General features: G+C 45.8%; 1 protein-coding gene across 1 annotated transcript in view; it reads left to right on the forward strand.

The window, feature by feature from the left end:
• Positions 1-22630, forward strand: part of shroom3 (shroom family member 3) — a 61188-nt gene that overhangs the window by 32099 nt on the left and 6459 nt on the right. The window contains exons 13-20 of the mRNA XM_056291179.1: positions 129-345; positions 2040-2352; positions 4008-4090; positions 8763-8872; positions 9766-10471; positions 10951-11206; positions 14140-14267; positions 22485-22581. Coding sequence (XP_056147154.1) covers positions 129-345; positions 2040-2352; positions 4008-4090; positions 8763-8872; positions 9766-10471; positions 10951-11206; positions 14140-14267; positions 22485-22581 — 1910 coding nt within the window. The remainder of the gene's footprint in view (positions 1-128; positions 346-2039; positions 2353-4007; positions 4091-8762; positions 8873-9765; positions 10472-10950; positions 11207-14139; positions 14268-22484; positions 22582-22630) is intronic.

The raw sequence follows: 22630 nt of genomic DNA on the forward strand, positions 1-22630 counted from the left end.
TTTTCCTTACCTCCCTCTCTCTCACTCTCTCTGTCATCCTCTCAATTTCACTTTCCGTTCCTCCAATCCTGCTCCTCCCATCCCCCTTTCTCTCTTCCCCTTACTACTGCCTGCTGCCGTCTCTCCAGGCTCCTCTGCCAACCCAGATAGTGTCAGTCTCTCCTCCACCTCCAGCATGCTTTCACTCCAGGACCCCTACCCAGATCGGAGTTTCTCCCCCGGGGAAAGGCGTTTCTGCTCCACCCTGCCTCCTGGTGCTGACTTCCGAAGCTTCCAGAGCAGCGTCTTCTATCCGGGCAGGGTGACTGCTCCTAGACCACCTCCTGCTGGCCACCAGCTCCCAAGGTACCAGACATCTGACTTTAATTCCTTCAAAAAAAGCTGTTCATGCTTCCACTTAGTGCTGAGCGGTGATATCGGTGTTTATTCAGTGTTTGAACAGAAAACCGACTGAGTTCGGTTTAAAATGCATTGTTTTGGTATAAGTCCCCCCGCGACGCGAGTTCGGTACATATGTTTTTCATATTGTTTTCGAAAGGGAGACATCCCAATGCAATCAGAGCCAAATAGGTACGTTTAAATATTATATTACCCATGATCCATTGCACATAGAACTCCTGGGCATAGAAACATGTGGTGTCTGTGAAGACCAACCCGGTCTGACCAGTCTGCGTACAAATAACACGATGTTACACTTCGCATGCAATGCATACGCCAGAATCCAATTTTGTGTCCAGATGATACGCCAATCCTTTCCATTAACTTCTGTGGAGAGCTGATGCATCCAAATACCACGTATCACTTTGAACGGTCATGACGTCACCAGCGAGGCTCAGTTCGCCCAGTTCATCAGAAGCGCGGGCATCCACAACCAGGGTCAGGGTTAGGGTTAGAGTAAGAGTTAGGGTCAGGGTCAGGGTCATGGTCAGGGTCAGGGTTAGGGTTAGGGTTAGAGTAAGAGTTAGGGTCAGGGTCAGGGTTAGGATCAGGGTCAGGGTCAGGGTTAGGGTTAGAGTAAGAGTTAGGGTCAGGGTCAGACCAGGGTCAGGGTTAGGGTTAGAGTAAGAGTTAGGGTCAGGGTCAGGGTTAGGATCAGGGTCATTGTCAGGGTCAGGGTTAGGGTTAGAGTAAGAGTTAGGGTCAGGGTTAGAGTAAGAGTTAGGGTCAGGGTCAGGGTTAGGATCAGGGTCAGGGTCAGGGTTAGGGTTAGAGTAAGAGTTAGGGTCAGGGTCAGACCAGGGTCAGGGTTAGGGTTAGAGTAAGAGTTAGGGTCAGGGTCAGGGTTAGGATCAGGGTCATTGTCAGGGTCAGGGTTAGGGTTAGAGTAAGAGTTAGGGTCAGGGTTAGAGTAAGAGTTAGGGTCAGGGTCAGGGTTAGGATCAGGGTCATTGTCAGGGTCAGGGTTAGGGTTAGGGTTAATAAAATAACTAAAATATTACCGTTAATGCCATGATTTAATTACAAAAAAGATTGTTTCCCCTGCTTACTTGCTTGTGGGTGTCAGCGCATCAGGTGAACTGAGCGAACTGTGCCTTGCGGGCGAACTGAGCCTCGCTGGTGACATCATGACCGTTCAAGGTGATGCGTGGTATTTGGACGCGTCATCTCTCCACAGAAGTTAACGGGAAGGATTGGCGTATCATCTACACGCAAAATTGGATTTTGGCGTATGCATTGCACGCAATGTGAAAGTGTAATATCGTGGTATTTGTACACAGACTGGTGAGACCGGGCTCATGAAGAAAGACGCCAACAGTCGAGGGAGAATTTTTACAAATGTTTACAAATTATTACAAATAAAATTGACTTGACTTGACTCTGAAGAGAAGGACAAGTTAGTAAAGGTAATAAAATAATACTGGATTAATACCACGCAAGTGAGATAAAGAGCATGTCAGTCAAACATCACCTGGGTGGTATCAATAAAAAAAGTAATAGACCGGAGCTTAAAACAGTATGCAGACTCTACTTCACTTGACCGACTTTAAGTAGACCCACGAAGATGATCCCACTGATGTCAACTTGTTTTCCACTCCCAGTGCTCCTCCAGACTGCCATGCAGAAGCCAGGACACCGTCCTCCAGGGCCGGTCCTTCTCCCGTCATTGAGCTGGAGCGCCACAAACTGGGTCCGCATTCTGCACAACAGCTCCCCCACCAGGAGGACACCAGGACCCAGAGAAGCGAGGGAGCTTCCAAGCAGCTCAATGGGGCTCTGCAGAGGGCAGGACTGGGTCAGGGCCCTGGGAAGTCTGCGTCTGCTGAGGATCTCCTGGAGAGGTTAGAGGAGAGAGAGGTAGCCGCTCAGCACTCCCGCTCGCACTCCTCCTCTGCTGCGGAGAAGCCAAGCCAGGTAATAGTACTCCTCTCCTGTTTAGATTCGATGGTATCTTGTAAATATCAACATACAGCAAAGAAAGAACAGAAGTGAGTGAGTGTGCGTGTGCACACTCAATTAAAAATAATTCAAAGGTCTCACGGAGTTGTTAGAAATGGTTAAAGTCTACAAAGTAGGCGGAGTCTTAAACAAACCGCAGCTGGTAAGCGGAACCGGAAGTGTTGTGCCTTTTTGATGATGGCGTTGGTGTTGATGTCCCATTTTAAGTTGTTGCTGCTATAAGTGCTGAGGAATTTGAAGGAGTCTGTCATGGTTATGGGTTGGTCAGCGATATGGATGGGTTCTTTGACAGTCTTGTTATTCGTTCTGAAGTCAACGGCTATTTCCATTGTTTAGGAAGCGTTGAGCAGGAGGTTGTTGTTATTGCACCATCTTACTGCCCTGTCCACTACCTGCTGGTGTGAAGTCTTGTTGTTATCCGAGATGAGACCCACAATGGTGGTATCATACGCATACTTCAATATTTTGACTGAACTGTCCAGGGAGGTGGTTAGTGTAAGGGAGAAGAGCAGCAGAGACAGGACACGGCCCTGGGAAGTATCAGTGCTGAGGGACAGGGGACGAGATGCACAGCTGTTCACCTTGACTCTTTGTGGTCTCTTGCTGAGGAAGTCCATGATCTAGTGGTTTATGGCCAGGTTGATGTTCATATCCTGTAATTTGGAGAATAGTTTGGACGGAATTATTGTGTTGCATGCTGAGTTGAATGCATGTGTAGTGTAAGGGGTTTCCAGATATTGTAATGTGTTATGGAGTACTAGGCTGATGGCATCCTCTACTGAGCTGTTGGCGTAGTAGACAAATTGGTAGGGGTCCAGTTGGGATGATATGGAGGATTTGAGGTAGTCGAAAACCAGGCGCTCGAATGATTTCATGACCACGGATGTAAGGGCAACAGGTCATTGAGGCATGTTATCTTGGAGGACTTGGGGATGATCAGGCCCTGCTGCTTTCCTTTTATTACTTTTCTTACCACAGCCCTCACCTCTTCCTCCTGGATGGTGAAGGGAGGGGGGAGGTCTAAGGTGGTGAGCGGGGAGGTGTGCCAACGTTTTCCAACCTAGAAACAAACAAAGAAAAGTAGAGAGGTGATGATGTGGAAGAAAGACTTTGTTAGAGATGAATCATTGTGATGACAGTCATCATCTATTAAAGATAATGCGTTGGATTAGAGAGCTTGGTCTGCTGCATCCGGTGGGCCCAGGGACCGTGGCCCTGCCTGGAGCTGCGCCTGAGGAGGAAGCACCAAGGGTGGTCTGACAGGACGCGGCAGCGGGGCAGGCTAAGCTAACTGCTAGCCCATGCAGACCGGAAGTTCCGACAGCATTCCTGACCGGTGTTCGTTCTCTGGACAGTGGGATTTTTTAACTGTGTTGCACTGAGTGGACTGTGTTCTCTCTGATTTTGTATGTTTTTGGTGGTGTCATTTTTGGAAATTTTGGACATGTGTTTATATCCTTTGTGTTGCACTGCTGTGGGCTGGGTGAGACTGAATTTTGTTTCTTTTGTGTACACAAGTACACGAAAGAAATGACAATACATTGTTGCTGATTCCTGATAATGATAACTGCTGCTTTCTTCTGTTCTAAATCTAAATGTTCATGTTTCAGGACTTGACTGCAGGAGACCTGAGGATGTTTGGGGTTTTCACCACTGAAGCTGGAGCAGGACTCTGCTGTCTGACTGGTGATGGGTGAGTTACAGGACTCTACTGGCCGGTGAACGTGTTACCTCCGGCTTGGTCGGGCGTCCCTACAGACACAGCTGGCCGTGTCTGTGGGAAGCCGGATGTGGGTATGTGTCCTGGTCGCTGCACTAGCGCCTCCTCTGGTTGGTCGGGGGGGGGATTAGTGTGATCCTCCCACGTGCTACGTCCCCCTGGTGAAACTTCTCACTGTCAGGTGAAAAGAAGCGGCTGGTGACTCCACATGTATGGGAGGAGGCCTGTGGTAGACTGCAGCCCTCCCCGGATCAGCAGGGGGGGGGGGAGCAGCGACCGGAACGGCTCGGAAGAGTGGGGTAATTGTCCAGATGGTATTGGGGAGAAAAGGGGGGGGGGCTGTGTGAAAGTGAAGTCGGGTGTTGCTGGAGAAGAGTCGAAATGCTCAAGTCAACTCCAAAACCAAGCCGCTGAAATCCAGCATTCCTCTGATTCCTCTAGTTCTGGAATGCCAGAGTCCCGTTTTAGACTCTGTTGGTTCCCGTGAAGTATTCCTCTTGAAGAGCCGAGACTGGGATGAGAACCCAGAGACATTTCAGACTGCTGCTTTCTCTTCCTTAATAGGCTGTCATGCCAGCCAGAAACTCTGTGTGTGTGTGTGTGTGTGTGTGTGTGTGTGTGTGTGTGTGTGTGTGTGTGTGTGTGTGTGTGTGTGTGTGTGTGTGTGTGTGTGTGTGTGTGTGACTAAAGAGGTGTGTATAAAAATGACTGAGAGACAGAATATGGGAAAGAGAGAGAGCGGGATTAAGAGAGTGAGACAGGGAACATGAAGCCCGAGGCCCGAGAAAAGAGGAGGTGGAGGAGCACTATGATAGGGAGAGAGAGAGAGAGAGAGAGAGAGAGAGAGAGAGAGAGAGAGAGAGAGAGAGAGAGAGAGAGAGAGAGAGAGAGAGAGAGAGAGAGAGAGAGAGAGAGAGAGAGAGAGAGAGAGAGAGAGAGAGAGAGAGAGAGAGAGAGAGAGAGAGAGAGACGAAGAGTTAGCTAAACAGAAGGTATAGGGAGTATTGAGTGAAGGGAGGATCAAGCTTATCTGGTACCGGAGGAGAGAGGAAAGGGAGAATGTTCCTTGGTAAAGAGAGAAAGACAGAGAGTGAGACGGGGAACATGAGGCCCGAGAAATGAGAAAAGAGGAGGTGGAGGAGCACTATGATATGGGAGAGAGAGAGAGAGACGAAGAGTTAGCTAAACAGAAGGTATAGGGAGTATTGAGTGAAGGGAGGATCAAGCTTTATCTGGTACCGGAGGAGAGAAGAAAGGGAGAATGTTCCTTGGTAAAGAGAGAAAGACAGAGAGTGAGACGGGGAACATGAGGCCCGAGAAATGAGAAAAGAGGAGGTGGAGGAGCACTATGATATGGGAGAGAGAGAGAGAGACGAAGAGTTAGCTAAACAGAAGGTATAGGGAGTATTGAGTGAAGGGAGGATCAAGCTTTATCTGGTACCGGAGGAGAGAAGAAAGGGAGAATGTTCCTTGGTAAAGAGAGAAAGACAGAGAGTGAGACGGGGAACATGAGGCCCGAGAAATGAGAAAAGAGGAGGTGGAGGAGCACTATGATATGGGAGAGAGAGAGAGAGACGAAGAGTTAGCTAAACAGAAGGTATAGGGAGTATTGAGTGAAGGGATGATCAAGCTTTATCTGGTACCGGAGGAGAGAAGAAAGGGAGAATGTTCCTTGGTAAAGAGAGAAAGACAGAGAGTGAGAGAAAGACATTGCATTTCCTGGCAGAGAGACGGAAAACTAAACAAGCCGCCAGCTTCCAGTCAATTTGCTGGGGAAAAAAAAAAAGTTGATGGAAAATGTGGAAGTCAGAGGTCACCTGAGCTATTCTTTGTTTATGTGCCTTTGTCTTTCAATGCGTTTCTGTCTAGCCAGCAATGAACTGGGAAAGCACCAAACCATCCATCCATTATCCGAGTCACTTATCTCAGTCGAGGTCACGGGAATGCTGGAGCCTATCCCAGCAGTCATTGGGCGGCAGGCGGGGAGACACCCTCCACAGGCCGCCAGTCCACCACAGGGCCCACACATTCACACCTAGGGACAATTGAAAATGGCCGATTCACCTGACCTACATGTCTTCGGACTGTGGGAGGAAACCCACACAGACACGGGGAGAACATGCAAACTCCATGCAGAGGACGACCCGGAACAACCCCCAAAATTGGACTACCCCGGGGTTCGAACCTTGGACCTTCTTGCTCTGAGGCAACTGCGCTAACTACTGCGCCGCCGTGCCGCCCTCAGTCTATTTCACCACGAGCAAAGGATTCACCGTCCATGATGAGCGTTATTGTAACTGATCACGATAATGAGGGGGAGGATCCATTTCCTTACGAAAGCTATCTTCATCCCCGTCATCCTCTATATCTAAAGTACCTCCCCTTAACTTCCATTTTAGCACCGGACCAAGATATTTAAATAAAAGTACTGACTCAGAATACCATCAGGAATGCATAAATGATCAATGGGGCTACAGTTGCTTGGAGGTAGAGCAGTTCCTCTGATAATTGGAGGGTTGCCGGTTCGATCCTCGGCTCCTCCTTGCAAAAATGTCGAGGAGTCCTTGAGCAGGGCACCTAACCCCTAATTGCTCCTGATGAGCTGGTGTGTGTGTGTGAATGTGAGGCATTCATTGATTGTAAAGCACTTTAAGTGGCTGATGCAGCTAGAAAAGTGCTATATAAATGCAATCCACTTACCGTTTAAACTTCAAATGTGCTACTTTAAATCAGGGGTCCCCAATTCCTTTTCACAGCGGGCCACTTTTAGGGGCCACTTTTAAAACCACGGGCCACTCAACCTCCAGCAGCACGTTGTTCGTTAGTTTGTTTTGGTGTCGATACGTTGCGGGCATTATGATTTAAACAGAGATTTTTCACGTATTTTTCTATATATTACTAGTCTTACTTTTACTAAGAAATTAAAATTTTATTTTTTTTGGTAGGGAAATACAAAAAAATTCTTCCTTCTGGCATTTCTCCAAAAATTCTCGCGGACCATAAATCAACCCGTCACGGGCCGGACGTGGCCCGCGGGCCGCCTATTGGGGACCCCTGCTTTAAATGAACTCTCTGGAACTTTGACAGGACAGTTGTTTCTGGCTTCTGCTGTCGTAAGATCGATAACTGCTGTTTATTGTCGGACTCTTGTCTTTATTGTGCTCTGACCTCTACTGATTTGGCTATTTTCTATGCTTAGTTCACTTATTGCTCGATTCTCTAGCGTTCTTTCTCAAACTAGTCTTGTGTTAGTGGGCAGCCTTTCATTCCTAGTCATTTCATTAGCTTCGAGCTTAGCCTAGCAGTTAGCTCTGTTGCATTTGCATTCAAAGCAGCCTCATTAAAACGATAGTCTGTGGCGACTGTTCCACATGTTCAAGTAGGTTGTCTCTACTAGAGAGACGTGTCCGTGAGTTAGAGCAGCTTCTTTCGGCTAGGATTACGTTAGACGTGACGGGCCCTCCAGATAGCCTGACAGCACACCTGCTATTGTTAGCACTATCTCAGCCTCGGCATTGTCTCTGTTCACTGGCGTGGGAAGGCTCGCAAGAGCAAGCCACCGGTCGTGTGGCCTGGTCTGCAGTCGCCTCTCCCAGCTGCAAACCTATTTTCACCCCTCGCCAGCCCTGTTGGTTGTCCTATCGGCCGGTGTGCCTTCCCTGCCCCTGCTGACAGAGTAAAACAATGCACGCTAGTGATAGGAGACTCCATTACCCGCGATATCAGATTAGCTTCACCAGCCTTTGTTCACTGTTTACCTGGGGCCAGGGTCTCCAACAGAGAGGATAATCTTAGGGTGCTGGCATCACGGAGGGAGAGTCAGGGAACCCAGGCGTGCAGCACCACTAGCTTCAGCAACATTGTTTTTAATAATAATATTTTAATAATGAATTTAATAATGCTAGGATGATGCAATCAGAAATCACAAAAGCCAGCCTAGTCAAGACGATTGAGTTTGCCAGAAAGATGTGTCGGCATCAATTAATTGTCTCTGGTGCCTTAGCCATGAGGGGTAATGATGAGATGTACAGTAGGCTCGCCTCAATGAAGCGCTGGCTGGCTTGTTACTGTAATGAGCAGGGATTCGGTTTTGTTGATAACTGGCCTTCTTTCTGGGGCCGCCCTTACCTGCTGAAAGTGGGCGGCAGTAGCCCTACTGGGGACGGCGCCGCTCTTTTGTCTAGCAATATAGATAACTGTCTACGTTTAGTTTGACACTAGGGACTTATCATTCAGCAGGTTGCAGGTGATTAGAGAGCCTGCTAGGTTTAAACCTCGTGTAGATGTGGAGTCAACTAGTTTAATTCATATGTTTAGTCAGGGAATTTCTCATAGTATGGATTATCAGATTGACAGCTTGGTCTATAACATTGAGACCGTCTCCTTTCCCTGCTGTATTGCTCCCAAGCTCTTCTCTACTAAACCTGTGAATCACAATAATCTACTAATCATTCCTACCACTGGTGGTGGTGAAATGTGCAGCGAAATACCAAACAATCTACAGAACCAAACAACGAATGCTATCAAAAGTGTGACCACACATCAGTCAAAGCCTACGTCTTCAAAATTGAATTCATTGAGGTGTGCCAGCTTGTCTCTTGTCTGTCCTTGCGTTTGTGTGTCTAATGATCTGTTTGTCCCCTAGACCCACTGACACCCAGAAAACCGAGAGACCCGCCTCTTCCTCCAGCTCCTCCAATCAGCATCACCAGCATAGCTTAAACCCCGCCCACTCCGCATCCAGCCCTGCCCAAGGTAACCAAATGATGACACAACTTGTCCGAACTGCTTGACACCGTACCTCCTGGCACTGATCCAGTAAATTTAGAAACAGTTAAGTGTAATTCAGGCTGACACCAGTTCTGTGTTAACAACTGGTGTAGGTCTGTTTCACGCAAATACAATCCCGTAACATTGTTGTGAAGACTTTTACAGCAACCATGGTGGATTTCTCTGTTCACATATAAAGCTTCTATCAGTCAGATTTCTGGGTTGTGTTAGTTCACACATGACATGACAACCTGTCTCTTTACATTGATGTAGGATGTCTTTTATTTTAATGTAAACTATGCGTGGGTTTCCTCCGGGTGCTCCGGTTTCCTCCCACTTTCCAAAGACATGCAGGCCAGGTGGATCGGCCATTCTAAAAAAAATTGTCCCTAGGCTGGATGGATGACATCTCTAAATGTACCACACAGCTGACTACTGATTTCATCCTTTGCTCTGCGTGGACTCTTATTTATACGTCTGTCTATTTTCCAGACATTTTTAACCGTGCTGTTATTTTTGCTGGTTCAGACAAAGGCCTGCCGAACACAAGTCGCGGATACGCTCCTTGTGATTGGTTCGCTCGGCCCTCTAAAAGCATCTTACATAAGAAGTCACTTTGGATGCTTGACCGAGCAATCTCGCAGTTTTTGTGCAAACCATCAATGTTCAGAAACATTGCCCGAAATGTTGCTGGGTCTTGAGTTGGCAAATCACCAACTCAAGATGACCTGAACACATTATGTCAGCCAAACGATCTGACTCCTTCTTCTTTGTTCCTACCAGTCTGACACCTCCTTGTTTTCTACACCTACTAGCCTGACACCTCCATGTTTTTCTACTCCTACCAATCTGATACCTTCTTGTTGTTCTGCTCCTAGGCCCAAGTCAGTCCCACCCACCTGTCACCCGGAGGGAGAGACAGAAGGCAGGGGATCGACAGCGTGACCACAACTCCTACACCCTAGCAGCTTCTGTGGGCTTGCCATGCCCTTTTTCTCCCCCTGGTACTCTAGGAAACATCAATCCCGAGTGGCATGCCAGTGAGAGGCTGAGCCAGGCCAACCTGGACTCCATCACCTTCCCACACATGCTGCAGACCAACATGGGAAATGGGGTCCGTAGTAGTCAGGGTGCTGCAGCTCCTGTTAGCGGCAACGGGGTTAGCTCTGGTAGAGGTTCTTGCTCTGCTAGCAGTGTTAATGACTCCAACACATCAGGTGATACACTGAAGGAGATACCCAGAGAAAGGACATCAGGTTTGGACACCGCACAGGCGTCCCCAAAGACACCGCCACCTCAGCCTAACCTGCAGCCTTCAGTGCTGCCACAACAGAACAAGGGAAGAGACGAGTGCCTCTCCTCGCTGCGTATCTCAGAGTCCAGTCTTTCCAGCTCAGCGCACCAATTCCAGCCCACTGAATTGCAGGACAACACTGACGAGGTCTTCCTCCCAAATCCAACCCCTTCATCTATTTCTCCACCAATCAGAGAAACAGACATCATGGAGGACTTCCCCCCTCCTCCGCCCTCTCTCCTCTACCCTCCAGTTCCACAAGAGGAGGATGGACAACAGTATAGAGGGAGGTATGTCCATACTCTACATAGAGCCAAAGAGTCTTGTTCACTATCAACAGTTTACTCGTGTATCACTTATGAAAATCATTTTCAGTATACGTGATTTTAGATAGACGCTACAAATTAAACAACAATGAGGCTTTAACGCCAAAATCTGTGACTTCCCCCTTCTGTCCCACCCTCTGGCAGTGAGAACTACAAAAAATGTGTAGCAGCACTGGTTGCTTGTGTGCCGTCAGCTTACCAGTGAACAATTCCTACCCATGTAAAAATGGCATCCTCAGACCACAGCTAGCACAGACAGTCTAATGTATTACAAACTACTGCAAACTAGATGGGAACACTTTTGTACCGTAATTTTGACGATAAAAATGGTACTGAAGAGTAGCCGTCCCACAGAAGTATTTCCACGTCCAGGGCCCCAGTTCCAGTTTACTTAAAAGAAATGTATTCAATTTATGAGCCTCTCTCTCTCTCCGTCCCACTAGTTCGGAGTACCTTGACACCAGGGTAGTTTCAGAGGGGGGACCTTCTCTCCAGTCTCCTCCGTCTCCCCCCTCGTCCCCCCTGCCGCACCCTCTGCTGAACCCCTCTTCCAGCGCTAACACCATCACCACCATCACCGTCCCTGTCCTGGACACCCAGGAGTCCGAGGAGGACAGCCAGGAGTTTGAGTACACGCCGCTGCCCAGCAGAGAGCCGTCGCCTGAAGAGAAGCGAGTGGAGGCTTTGGCCCGGCAGCTGGTACGTAGTAGGAGTCTTAAAGCCGTTTTACACCAAGCACATCACAAATAAGTGACACATACGTCTTGATGCATGCTCAATAATGCAGCGAACAACATCACAGAAAGTTGAATCAGTTCATCTGGACATCCAAAGGAGCTGAATCAAGTGCAACTGGACTTGGTACATCTGGACACAGCGTTTATTGAGAGAGAAACGTTTCATCACCCATGTAGGGGTGATGAAGGCCGACTGTTGCATCACCTCACGTCGTCTGCCGTCTAATGTGTGTGGTTTACCTAAGATACATAAACAGGATGTGCCACTACGGCCTATTGTTAGCATGATTAACTCAGTGACCTACAACATTTCTAAGGTTCTGGCATCTGTTCTTAACCCGTTGGTAGGCAGTACTGAACACCACATTCACAACACTATGGTTCTTGTGGATAAGGTGAGGGACATCATCATGGAGAGGGATGAAACAATGGTCTCTCAGGGTGTTACAGCTCTCTTCATGTACATTACTGCTGATGAAGCACGGTAAGCATTAACAGAAACCCATGTGAATAGTGCACATGGCCACTGTAACGCTACTTAATGGTCTCGGTAATTTCCATATGAAACCAATCGTTGGTTTGGGTCCTTATACCACTGTATTGTTTATAAGGGGGGGGGGATACCTGCAGTCAGTTGAGACTGAAGAGGTCACTTAGATGATGATGAAACGTTTCTGTCAATAAACATTGTGTCCAGATGAACTGGTCCAACTGTCTTTGAAGCGACACATAAATGTGAAAACTTCAGAGGCGAAATTGTCACATCCAAACTACTTACATCTGTCACATCCTAACTATTTACATCTGTCACATCCAAACTACTTACATCTGTCACATCCAAACTACTTACATCTGTCACATCCTAACTATTTACATCTGTCACATCCTAACTACTTACATCTGTCACATCCAAACTACTTACATCTGTCACATCCAAACTACTTACATCTGTCACATCTACACTACTTACACCTGTCACATCCACACTACTTACACCTGTCACATCCAAACTACTTACATCTGTCACATCCAAACTACTTACATCTGTCACATCCTAACTACTTACATCTGTCAGATCCAAACTACTTACATCTGTCACATCCACACTACTTACACCTGTCACATCCAAACTACTTACACCTGTCACATCCACACTACTTACACCTGTCACATCCAAACTACTTACATCTGTCACATCCAAACTACTTACACCTGTCACATCCAAACTACTTACATCTGTCACATCCATGCTACTTACATCTGTCACATCCAAACTACTTACACCTGTCACATCCAAACTACTTACACCTGTCACATCCACACTACTTACACCTGTCACATCCAAACTACTTACATCTGTCACATCCAAACTACTTACACCTGTCACATCCACACTACTTACACCTGTCACATCCACGCTATTTACATCTGTCACATCCAAACTACTTACACCTGTCACATCCAAACTACTTACATCTGTCACATCCAAACTACTTACACCTGTCACATCCAAACTACTTACATCTGTCAGATCCAAACTACTTACACCTGTCGCATCCAAACTACTTACATCTGTCACATCCAAACTACTTACACCTGTCACATCCAAACTACTTACACCTGTCACATCCACGCTACTTACATCTGTCACATCCAAACTACTTACATCTGTCACATCCACACTACTTACACCTGTCACATCCAAACTACTTACATCTGTCACATCCAAACTACTTACGTCTGTCACATCCACACTACTTACACCTGTCACATCCACGCTACTTACATCTGTCGCATCCACACTACTTAAACCTGTCACATCCAGACTACTTACATCTGTCACATCCAAACTACTTACACCTGTCACATCCAAACTACTTACATCTGTCACATCCAAACTACTTACATCTGTCACATCCAAACTACTTACACCTGTCACATCCAAACTACTTACATCTGTCACATCCAAACTACTTACATCTGTCACGACGTGAATATTAGAACGCTTCAGCAGGAATTCAAAGAAAGTTTCACACAATGGAGTTTATACATATAGTTTTAGCACTTACGCATCTGTTTTGCTGTGTCAAGGTTAAATGGCCAATCAGGATTTGATGTAAATAATATGTAAAGTGGCGTCCGGGTGGCGTGACGGTCTATTCCCTTGCCTACCCACACGGGGATCACCGGTTCGAATCCCTGTGTTACCTCCGGCTTGGTCGGGCGTCCCTACAGACGCAATTGGCCATGTCTGCGGGTGGGAAGCCGGATGTGGGTATGTGTCATGGTTGCTGCACTAGCGCCTCCTCTGGTCGGTCGGGGCACCTGTTCGGGGGGGAGGGGGAACTGGGGGGAATAGCGCATTCCTCCCACGCGCTACGCCCCCTGGTGAAACTCCTCACTGTCAGGTGAAAAGAAGCGGCTGGTGACTCCACATGAATCGTAGGAGACATGTGGTAGTCTGCAGCCCTCCCCGGATCGGCAGAGGGGGTGGAGCAGAGACCGGGACGGCTCGGAAGAGTGGGGTAACTGGCCAAGTACAATTCGGAGAAAAAGGGGGCTAAATCAAAAATGATAATGATAATAGTAATATGTAACGTTATCTATTCATTTGAACATGAGCAGCCAACACTAGGCCTACTTCCAATTCCAAACTTAAGATGTGATCCTGGGTCATTCTCAACAAAATCACCCAACAGTTTCAGTCCATATCTATGACACTACTGTATGGTTGACACCACCATCACATCAGTATATGAATGTGTACGTACGTTGATAAATGGGAGGCATTAATTGTAATAGTGTTCTGACTTACTACAGCAGCTGGACAAGTTCTGTATAAATGCCGTCCGTTCACCATTTGATGTTTGCTGTGTGTGTCCTTGGTCTACCTAGGTGTCACTGGACCGTTCTCTGGCACCTCTGCTGGACACGTGGAGCAGCAGAAGCACCCTAGAGATCATGGAGGACATCTTCCCCAGCACCAAATCACAACGTCAGGGCAACAACCTATTGGATGACAGGTGAGACACCACAGAGGGCTGAATCAGTTGTATCATGACCACATGATGTAGACCTGATCACACCACGCTGTCCACTCCTGACTTTACACTGTTGCTGCATCATGCCCCCCCCCTTCCTCTCCCCCTGTCTTTTTCCCTCTGTCTCTCTCTCCCTTTTTTGCTCTCCCTCTCCCCCTTTCTCCCTGTCTCTCTCTGCCTGTCTCCCTCTCTCCTTTTCGCTCTCTCCTTCTTTCTCTATTTCTCTCTCTGTCTCTTTGTATTGCTCTCCCTCTTTCTTGTTCTCTCTGTCCCTCTGTCTCTCTCTCCCCCTTTCTCTCTCCCTCTTTCTCTGTTTCTCTCCCTATTTCTGTCTCTGTCTCTTTCTGTCCAACAAAGGAAAAATACAAAAAAATATAGCAAACTAAACAGTAACATCATACTGTTTGTGTTTATAATATAATATAATATAATATAATGTGATATAATATAATATAATGTAATGAATATAATATAATATAATGTAATATAATGTGATATAATATAATGTATTATAATATAATGTGATATAATATAATGTAATATAATATAATGTCATATAATGTAATGTAATATAATGTGATATAATATAATGTAATATAATATAATGTAATACAATATCATGTGATATAATGTGATATAATATAATATACTGTCACGTTTATTTATATAGCACATTTAAAACAACCAGTTGAACCAAAGTGCTGCAGAAGCTTAAAATGCAATATAAAATAAGTGACACATATGAATATAAAAATATATGTAAAGAAGACATAATGAAATAAAGAATATGAAATGTAAACAATAAAACATAAGAGTAAAAGTGTATTTCCACAATAAAATCACGGTGTCAAGCTCAACTTGAATTGAATGCCAGCGAGAAGAGGTAGGTCTTTAACCAAAGATTTTATAATGTAATGTAATATAATATAATGTGATATAATGTGATATAATATAATGTAATATAATATAATGTGATATAATATAATGTAATATAATATAATGTGATATAATGTAATGTAATATAATATCATGTGATATAATATAATGTGATATAATATAATGTAATATAATATAATGCAATATAATATAATGTGATATAATATCATGTGATATAATGTAATGTAATATAATATCAAGTGATATAATGTAATATAATATAATGTGATATAATGTAATGTGATATAATGTGATATAATATAATGTGATATAATATAATGTAATATAATATAATGTGATATAATGTAATTTAATATAATATCATGTGATATAATGTGATACAATATAATGTAATATAATATAATGTGATATAATATCATGTAATATAATATAATGGGATATAATGTAATGTAATATAATATAATGTGATATAATGTAATATAATATAATATAATGTAATATAATATAATGTGATATAATATAATGTAATATAATATAATGCAATATAATATAATGTGATATAATATCATGTGATATAATGTAATGTAATATAATATCAAGTGATATAATGTAATATAATATAATGTGATATAATGTAATGTGATATAATGTGATATAATATAATGTAATATAATATAATGTGATATAATATAATGTGATATAATGTAATGTAATATAATATAATGTAATATAATATAATGTGATATAATATAATGTAATATAATATCATGTGATATAATGTAATATAATGTATCCAGACTCTTGTGAAACTATCAGAAGAGCTGCTGCATTCAGCTCAGTCAGTCATCACGTCAGAATCCTGCAGAGGAATACTTAAAACTCAGGTTTAATACTGGTACACACGGGATTTGAACATTGTACATGATGATGTGATGGTGTGGAATGTTGTTCATGTCGTCGTCATGGTTTTGCTGATGACAGCTTTCTTTTCTTGTCAGACTTTAACCAGCAACTCTTTGGAAGAAGTGATGTTAACACACTCTGCTATTGTTGGCACATTGTGTTGTGAAAGTATTAGTAGTGTGTGTGTGTGTGTGTGTGTGTGTGTGTGTGTGTGTGTTAACTCACCATATTTGGAGGTTTAAACATGTCGTGAGTCTTGGTGTGTGTGCTGAACAGCAGATACAGAATGTTGGCAGAAGCAGCAGCAGATAAAAACAGCAACGTGGTGAGGAAACAAACAGGGAGACTCTGTGTAACGTCATCTGAGCAGAAGTAAAGACTGTTCATTGGTTCCTGTTCACTTTCCCACCAGTTCTCCGTCATGTAGTCATGCTCCGACTCAGTTCTCCATCATGTAGAGTCATGCTCCGACTCAGTTCTCCGTCATGTAGTCATGCTCCGGCTCAGTTCTCCATCATGTAGAGTCATGCTCCGGCTCAGTTCTCCATCATGTAGAGTCATGCTCCGGCTCAGTTCTCCGTCATGTAGTCATGCTCCGGCTCAGTTCTCCATCATGTAGAGTCATGCTCCAGCTCAGTTCTCCATCATGTAGAGTCATGCTCCAGCTCAGTTCTCCGTCATGTAGAGTCATGCTCCGGCTCAGTTCTCCATCATGTAGAGTCATGCTCCAGCTCAGTTCTCCATCATGTAGAGTCATGCTCCGGCTCAGTTCTCCATCATGTAGAGTCATGCTCCGGCTCAGTTCTCCGTCATGTAGTCATGCTCCGGCTCAGTTCTCCATCATGTAGAGTCATGCTCCAGCTCAGTTCTCCATCATGTAGAGTCATGCTCCAGCTCAGTTCTCCGTCATGTAGAGTCATGCTCCGGCTCAGTTCTCCATCATGTAGAGTCATGCTCCAGCTCAGTTCTCCATCATGTAGAGTCATGCTCCGGCTCAGTTCTCCGTCATGTAGAGTCATGCTCCGGCTCAGTTCTCCATCGTGTAGAGTCATGCTCCAGCTCAGTTCTCCATCATGTAGAGTCATGCTCCGGCTCAGTTCTCCGTCATGTAGAGTCATGCTCCGGCTCAGTTCTCCATCGTGTAGAGTCATGCTCCGGCTCAGTTCTCCATCATGTAGTCATGCTCCAGCTCAGTTCTCCATCATGTAGAGTCATGCTCCAGCTCAGTTCTCCGTCATGTAGAGTCATGCTCCGGCTCAGTTCTTCATCATGTAGAGTCATGCTCCAGCTCAGTTCTCCATCATGTAGAGTCATTCTCCGGCTCAGATCTCCGTCATGTAGAGTCATGCTCCGGCTCAGTTCTCCATCGTGTAGAGTCATGCTCCAGCTCAGTTCTCCATCATGTAGAGTCATGCTCCGGCTCAGTTCTCCGTCATGTAGAGTCATGCTCCGGCTCAGTTCTCCATCGTGTAGAGTCATGCTCCGGCTCAGTTCTCCGTCATGTAGAGTCATGCTCCGGCTCAGTTCTCCATCATGTAGAGTCATGCTCCGGCTCAGTTCTCCGTCATGTAGAGTCATGCTCCGGCTCAGTTCTCCATCATGTAGAGTCATGCTCCGGCTCAGTTCTCCATCATGTAGAGTCATGCTCCGGCTCAGTTCTCCGTCATGTAGAGTCAAGCTCCGGCTCAGTTCTCCATCATGTAGAGTCATGCTCCGGCTCAGTTCTCCATCATGTAGAGTCATGCTCCGGCTCAGTTCTCCATCATGTAGAGTCATGCTCCGGCTCAGTTCTCCATCATGTAGAGTCATGCTCCGGCTCAGTTCTCCATCGTGTAGAGTCATGCTCCGGCTCAGTTCTCCATCATGTAGAGTCATGCTCCGGCTCAGTTCTCCGTCATGTAGAGTCATGCTCCGGCTCAGTTCTCCATCATGTAGAGTCATGCTCCAGCTCAGTTCTCCATCATGTAGAGTCATGCTCCGGCTCAGTTCTCCGTCATGTAGTCATGCTCCGGCTCAGTTCTCCGTCATGTAGAGTCATGCTCCGGCTCAGTTCTCCGTCATGTAGAGTCATGCTCCGGCTCAGTTCTCCATCATGTAGAGTCATGCTCCGGCTCAGTTCTCCATCATGTAGAGTCATGCTCCGGCTCAGTTCTCCATCATGTAGAGTCATGCTCCGGCTCAGTTCTCCATCATGTAGAGTCATGCTCCGGCTCAGTTCTCCATCATGTAGAGTCATGCTCCGGCTCAGTTCTCCATCGTGTAGAGTCATGCTCCGGCTCAGTTCTCCATCATGTAGAGTCATGCTCCGGCTCAGTTCTCCATCGTGTAGAATCATGCTCCGGCTCAGTTCTCCATCATGTAGAGTCATGCTCCGGCTCAGTTCTCCATCATGTAGAGTCATGCTCCGGCTCAGTTCTCCGTCATGTAGAGTCATGCTCCGGCTCAGTTCTCCATCATGTAGAGTCATGCTCCGGCTCAGTTCTCCGTCATGGAGAGTCATGCTCCGGCTCAGTTCTCCGTCATGTAGAGTCATGCTCCGGCTCAGTTCTCCATCATGTAGAGTCATGCTCCGGCTCAGTTCTCCGTCATGTAGAGTCATACGGCTCAGTTCTCCGTCGTGTAGAGTCATGCTCCGGCTCAGTTCTCCGTCATGTAGTGTCATGCTCCAGCTCAGTTCTCCGTCATGTAGAGTCATGCTCCGGCTCAGTTCTCCGTCATGTAGAGTCATGCTCCGGCTCAGTTCTCCGTCGTGTAGAGTCATGCTCCGGCTCAGTTCTCCGTCATGTAGAGTCATGCTCCGGCTCAGTTCTCCGTCGTGTAGAGTCATGCTCCGGCTCAGTTCTCCGTCGTGTAGAGTCATGCTCCGGCTCAGTTCTCCATCGTGTAGAGTCATGCTCCGGCTCAGTTCTCCGTCATGTAGAGTCATGCTCCGGCTCAGTTCTCCGTCGTGTAGAGTCATGCTCCGGCTCAGTTCTCCGTCATGTAGAGCCGTGCTCCAGCTCAGTTCTCCATCATGTAGAGTCATGCTCCGGCTCAGTTCTCCATCATGTAGACTCATGCTCCGGCTCAGTTCTCCATCATGTAGAGTCATGCTCCGGCTCAGTTCTCCATCATGTAGAGTCATGCTCCGGCTCAGTTCTCCATCATGTAGAGCCGTGCTCCAGCTCAGTTCTCCGTCGTGTAGAGTCATGCTCCGGCTCAGTTCTCCATCATGTAGAGTCATGCTCCTGCTCAGTTCTCCGTCATGTAGAGTCATGCTCCGGCTCAGTTCTCCATCATGTAGAGTCATGCTCCGGCTCAGTTTTCCATCATGTAGAGTCATGCTCCGGCTCAGTTCTCCGTCATGTAGAGCCGTGCTCCAGCTCAGTACTCCATCATGTAGAGTCATGCTCCGGCTCAGTTCTCCATCATGTAGAGCCGTGCTCCAGCTCAGTTCTCCATCATGTAGAGTCATGCTCCGGCTCAGTTCTCCGTCGTGTAGAGTCATGCTCCGGCTCAGTTCTCCGTCATGTAGAGTCATGCTCCGGCTCAGTTCTCCGTCGTGTAGAGTCATGCTCCGGCTCAGTTCTCCGTCGTGTAGAGTCATGCTCCGGCTCAGTTCTCCATCGTGTACAGTCGTGCTCCGACTCAGTTCTCCGTCGTGTAGAGTCATGCTTCGGCTCAGTTCTCCGTCGGCTCAGTTCTCCGTCGTGTAGAGTCATGCTCCGGCTCAGTTCTCCGTCGGCTCAGTTCTCCGCCGTGTAGCGTCATGCTCCGGCTCAGTTCTTCGTCATGTAGAGTCATGCTCCGGCTCATTTCTCCGTCATGTAGAGTCATGCTCCGGCTCAGTACTCCGTCATGTAGATTCATGCTCCGGCTCAGTTCTCCGTCATGTAGAGTCATGCTCCGGCTCAGTTCTCCGTCATGTAGAGTCATGCTCCGGCTCAGTACTCCGTCATGTAGAGTCATGCTCCGGCTCAGTTCTCCATCATGTAGAGTCATGCTCCGGCTCAGTTCTCCATCATGTAGAGTCATGCTCTGGCTCTGACCACTTTGTGACTAAGGAGTTGAGGATAGTGACCGTGGATATCAGTGTCAGATAAACGATTAAAATATTAGTGCAAATATCCTGACTACTGGTTGTTTATAATGTTGGTGATATAGGAAATTATGCTTTTCTAAAGTGGTATCGTAACGCTTTCTGCTGCATGTTATATAGTCTGATTAATGAGAAACTGACTGAGATACTTACAGTCAGCGATAGATAGATAGATAGATAGATAGATAGATAGATAGATAGATAGATAGATAGATAGATAGATAGATAGATAGATAGATAGATAGATAGATAGATAGATAGATAGATAGATAGATAGATAGATAGATAGATAGATAGATAGATAGATAGATAGATAGATAGATAGATAGATAGATAGATAGATAGATAGATAGATAGATAGATAGATAGGAAGGAAGGAAGGAAGGAAGGAAGGAAGGAAGGAAGGAAGGAAGGAAGGAAGGAAGGAAGGAAGGAAGGAAGGAAGGAAGGAAGGAAGGAAGGAAGGAAGGAAGGAAGGAAGGAAGGAAGGAAGGAAGTCTTAATAGTGGCAGATTGGGCAGTGAGACAGAGACACCAATAGAAGGAAATGGACACAGGCAGCTGTTAGGCACAGCCATCTGCTGGTCAGTGTTGGTATTGTAAGCCAACACTGGTCAGTAGGGAGTGGGAGATGGTCCAAATATAGTAAATATATAGGCAATCAAAAGGTATGTGAGAATATATTTGTTCCAAATCTTTCATTCACGAGAGAGTTAAATTATGGTTTCTGAGCTAAAATGTGTTTTCATGATATTCAGCTGATTTTTTTTTCTCATCACAAGAACACCAACAAAGTGTGAGGTGCACAAACACAATAAAGTTATTTTCAGAGTAGGAACATTAGCTTGTTTATATCTCATGCTGACTTGTGAAGTCATTTTTATTGCAGAACCTGCATATTGTTTATTTGAAGAAAAAAAACCATAGAAAAGGGGTTTGCATATTTTGCTCTCTCCACCCACGGCACCTTCACTTGTACCTGTATAAAGGCTGAGCTATGACTGAAACCAGTGATTCTTGCTGGAGAGGTTTTAAACTGGCCTGATGGCTGTTGCATGAAGTACAGCCCTGCCTCCACCTCCTCATTCTTCTCTACTTTATTCTAAACCCCCCTTTCTCCTCCTCCTCCCCACCTCTCTCTCCCCCTCTTTATGTCTTCATCACTTCTTCCCCCTCTGGTTCAGATTATTTCTGTGACTATCCCTCCCTACTCCTCTAAAAGCTGATTTGATTCCCACACCGTCGCTTCCGCTGTGGTAAGATGGCGGCGCGAGTTCACGTTTGCGGCAGCCTCGCCCAGTACCGTCCACGCGGTGCCTTTATCCACGTCTGCGTCTTAAGTTTGTTGTCGTTTGTTGGCTGGGAGAGCTGGCGCTGGATCAGCTGGGGGAGCGTGGTCTGCTGCGTCCTGTGGGCCCAGGGACCACGGCCCTGACCGGAACTGCGCCCGAAGAGGAAGCAGCGAGGGCGGTCTGACAGGATGTGGAAGCGGGGCAGGCTAAGCTAACTGCTAACCCATGCAGACCCGCAGTTCCAACATTCATCCTGGCTGGATAGTGATTTTATTTATTTATGTATTTTTAGTTTGGATATGTGTGTTAGTTTGGATATGTGTTAGTTTGGATATGTGTGTTAGTTTGGATATGTGTGTTAGTGTGGATATGTGTGTTAGTTTGGATATATGTGTTAGTTTGGATATGCGTGTTAGTTTGGATATGTGTGTTAGTTTGGATATATGTGTTAGTGTGGATATGTGTGTTAGTTTGGATATGTGTGTTAGTTTGGATATGTGTGTTAGTTTGGGTATGTGTGTTAGTTTGGATATGTGTGTTAGTTTGGATATATGTGTTAGTTTGGATATGTGTGTTAGTTTGGATATGTGTGAAGGTTGGATATATGTGTTAGTGTGGATATGTGTGTTAGTGTGGATATGTGTGTTAGTTTGGATATGTGTGTTAGTTTGGATATGTATGTTAGTTTGGATATGTGTGTTAGTTTGGATATGTGTGTTAGTTTGGGTATGTGTGTTAGTTTGGATATGTGTGTTAGTGTGGATATGTGTGTTCTGGTAGTGTTTGGATGTTTTCGTCTTTGTGTTGCACTGCTGTGCGCTGGGGGAAACCATGTTCATGTGTGCAAGTGCGTGAAATGAACTGACAAATAAAGTGTTCCTGATTCTGATTTAATTTAAATCTAAAATGCTAAAATGCCGCTAATAGGTTTCAAAAGGTACAGACTACAAATGTGGGCAAAAACTACAAACAGATGACAAAACATAAGGAGAATAAGCGGCGTGGTTGTTTGTGTTCATTGGCTCCTAGCATCCAAGATGGCGTCCGCTCCCCCGACGCATGCGTGCCGGTGCGGCAGATGGAGACCGATATGGACGAGGAAGAAAAAGACCTCCAAACACGGAAGGTAAAAGCTGCAGAGGTGGAGAAAGAGTTGGTGACCCGAAGCTTCTCCG

This window comes from Lampris incognitus, chromosome 12 (assembly GCF_029633865.1).
Source record: "Lampris incognitus isolate fLamInc1 chromosome 12, fLamInc1.hap2, whole genome shotgun sequence".
In the NCBI taxonomy this organism is placed as follows: Eukaryota; Metazoa; Chordata; class Actinopteri; order Lampriformes; family Lampridae; genus Lampris; species Lampris incognitus.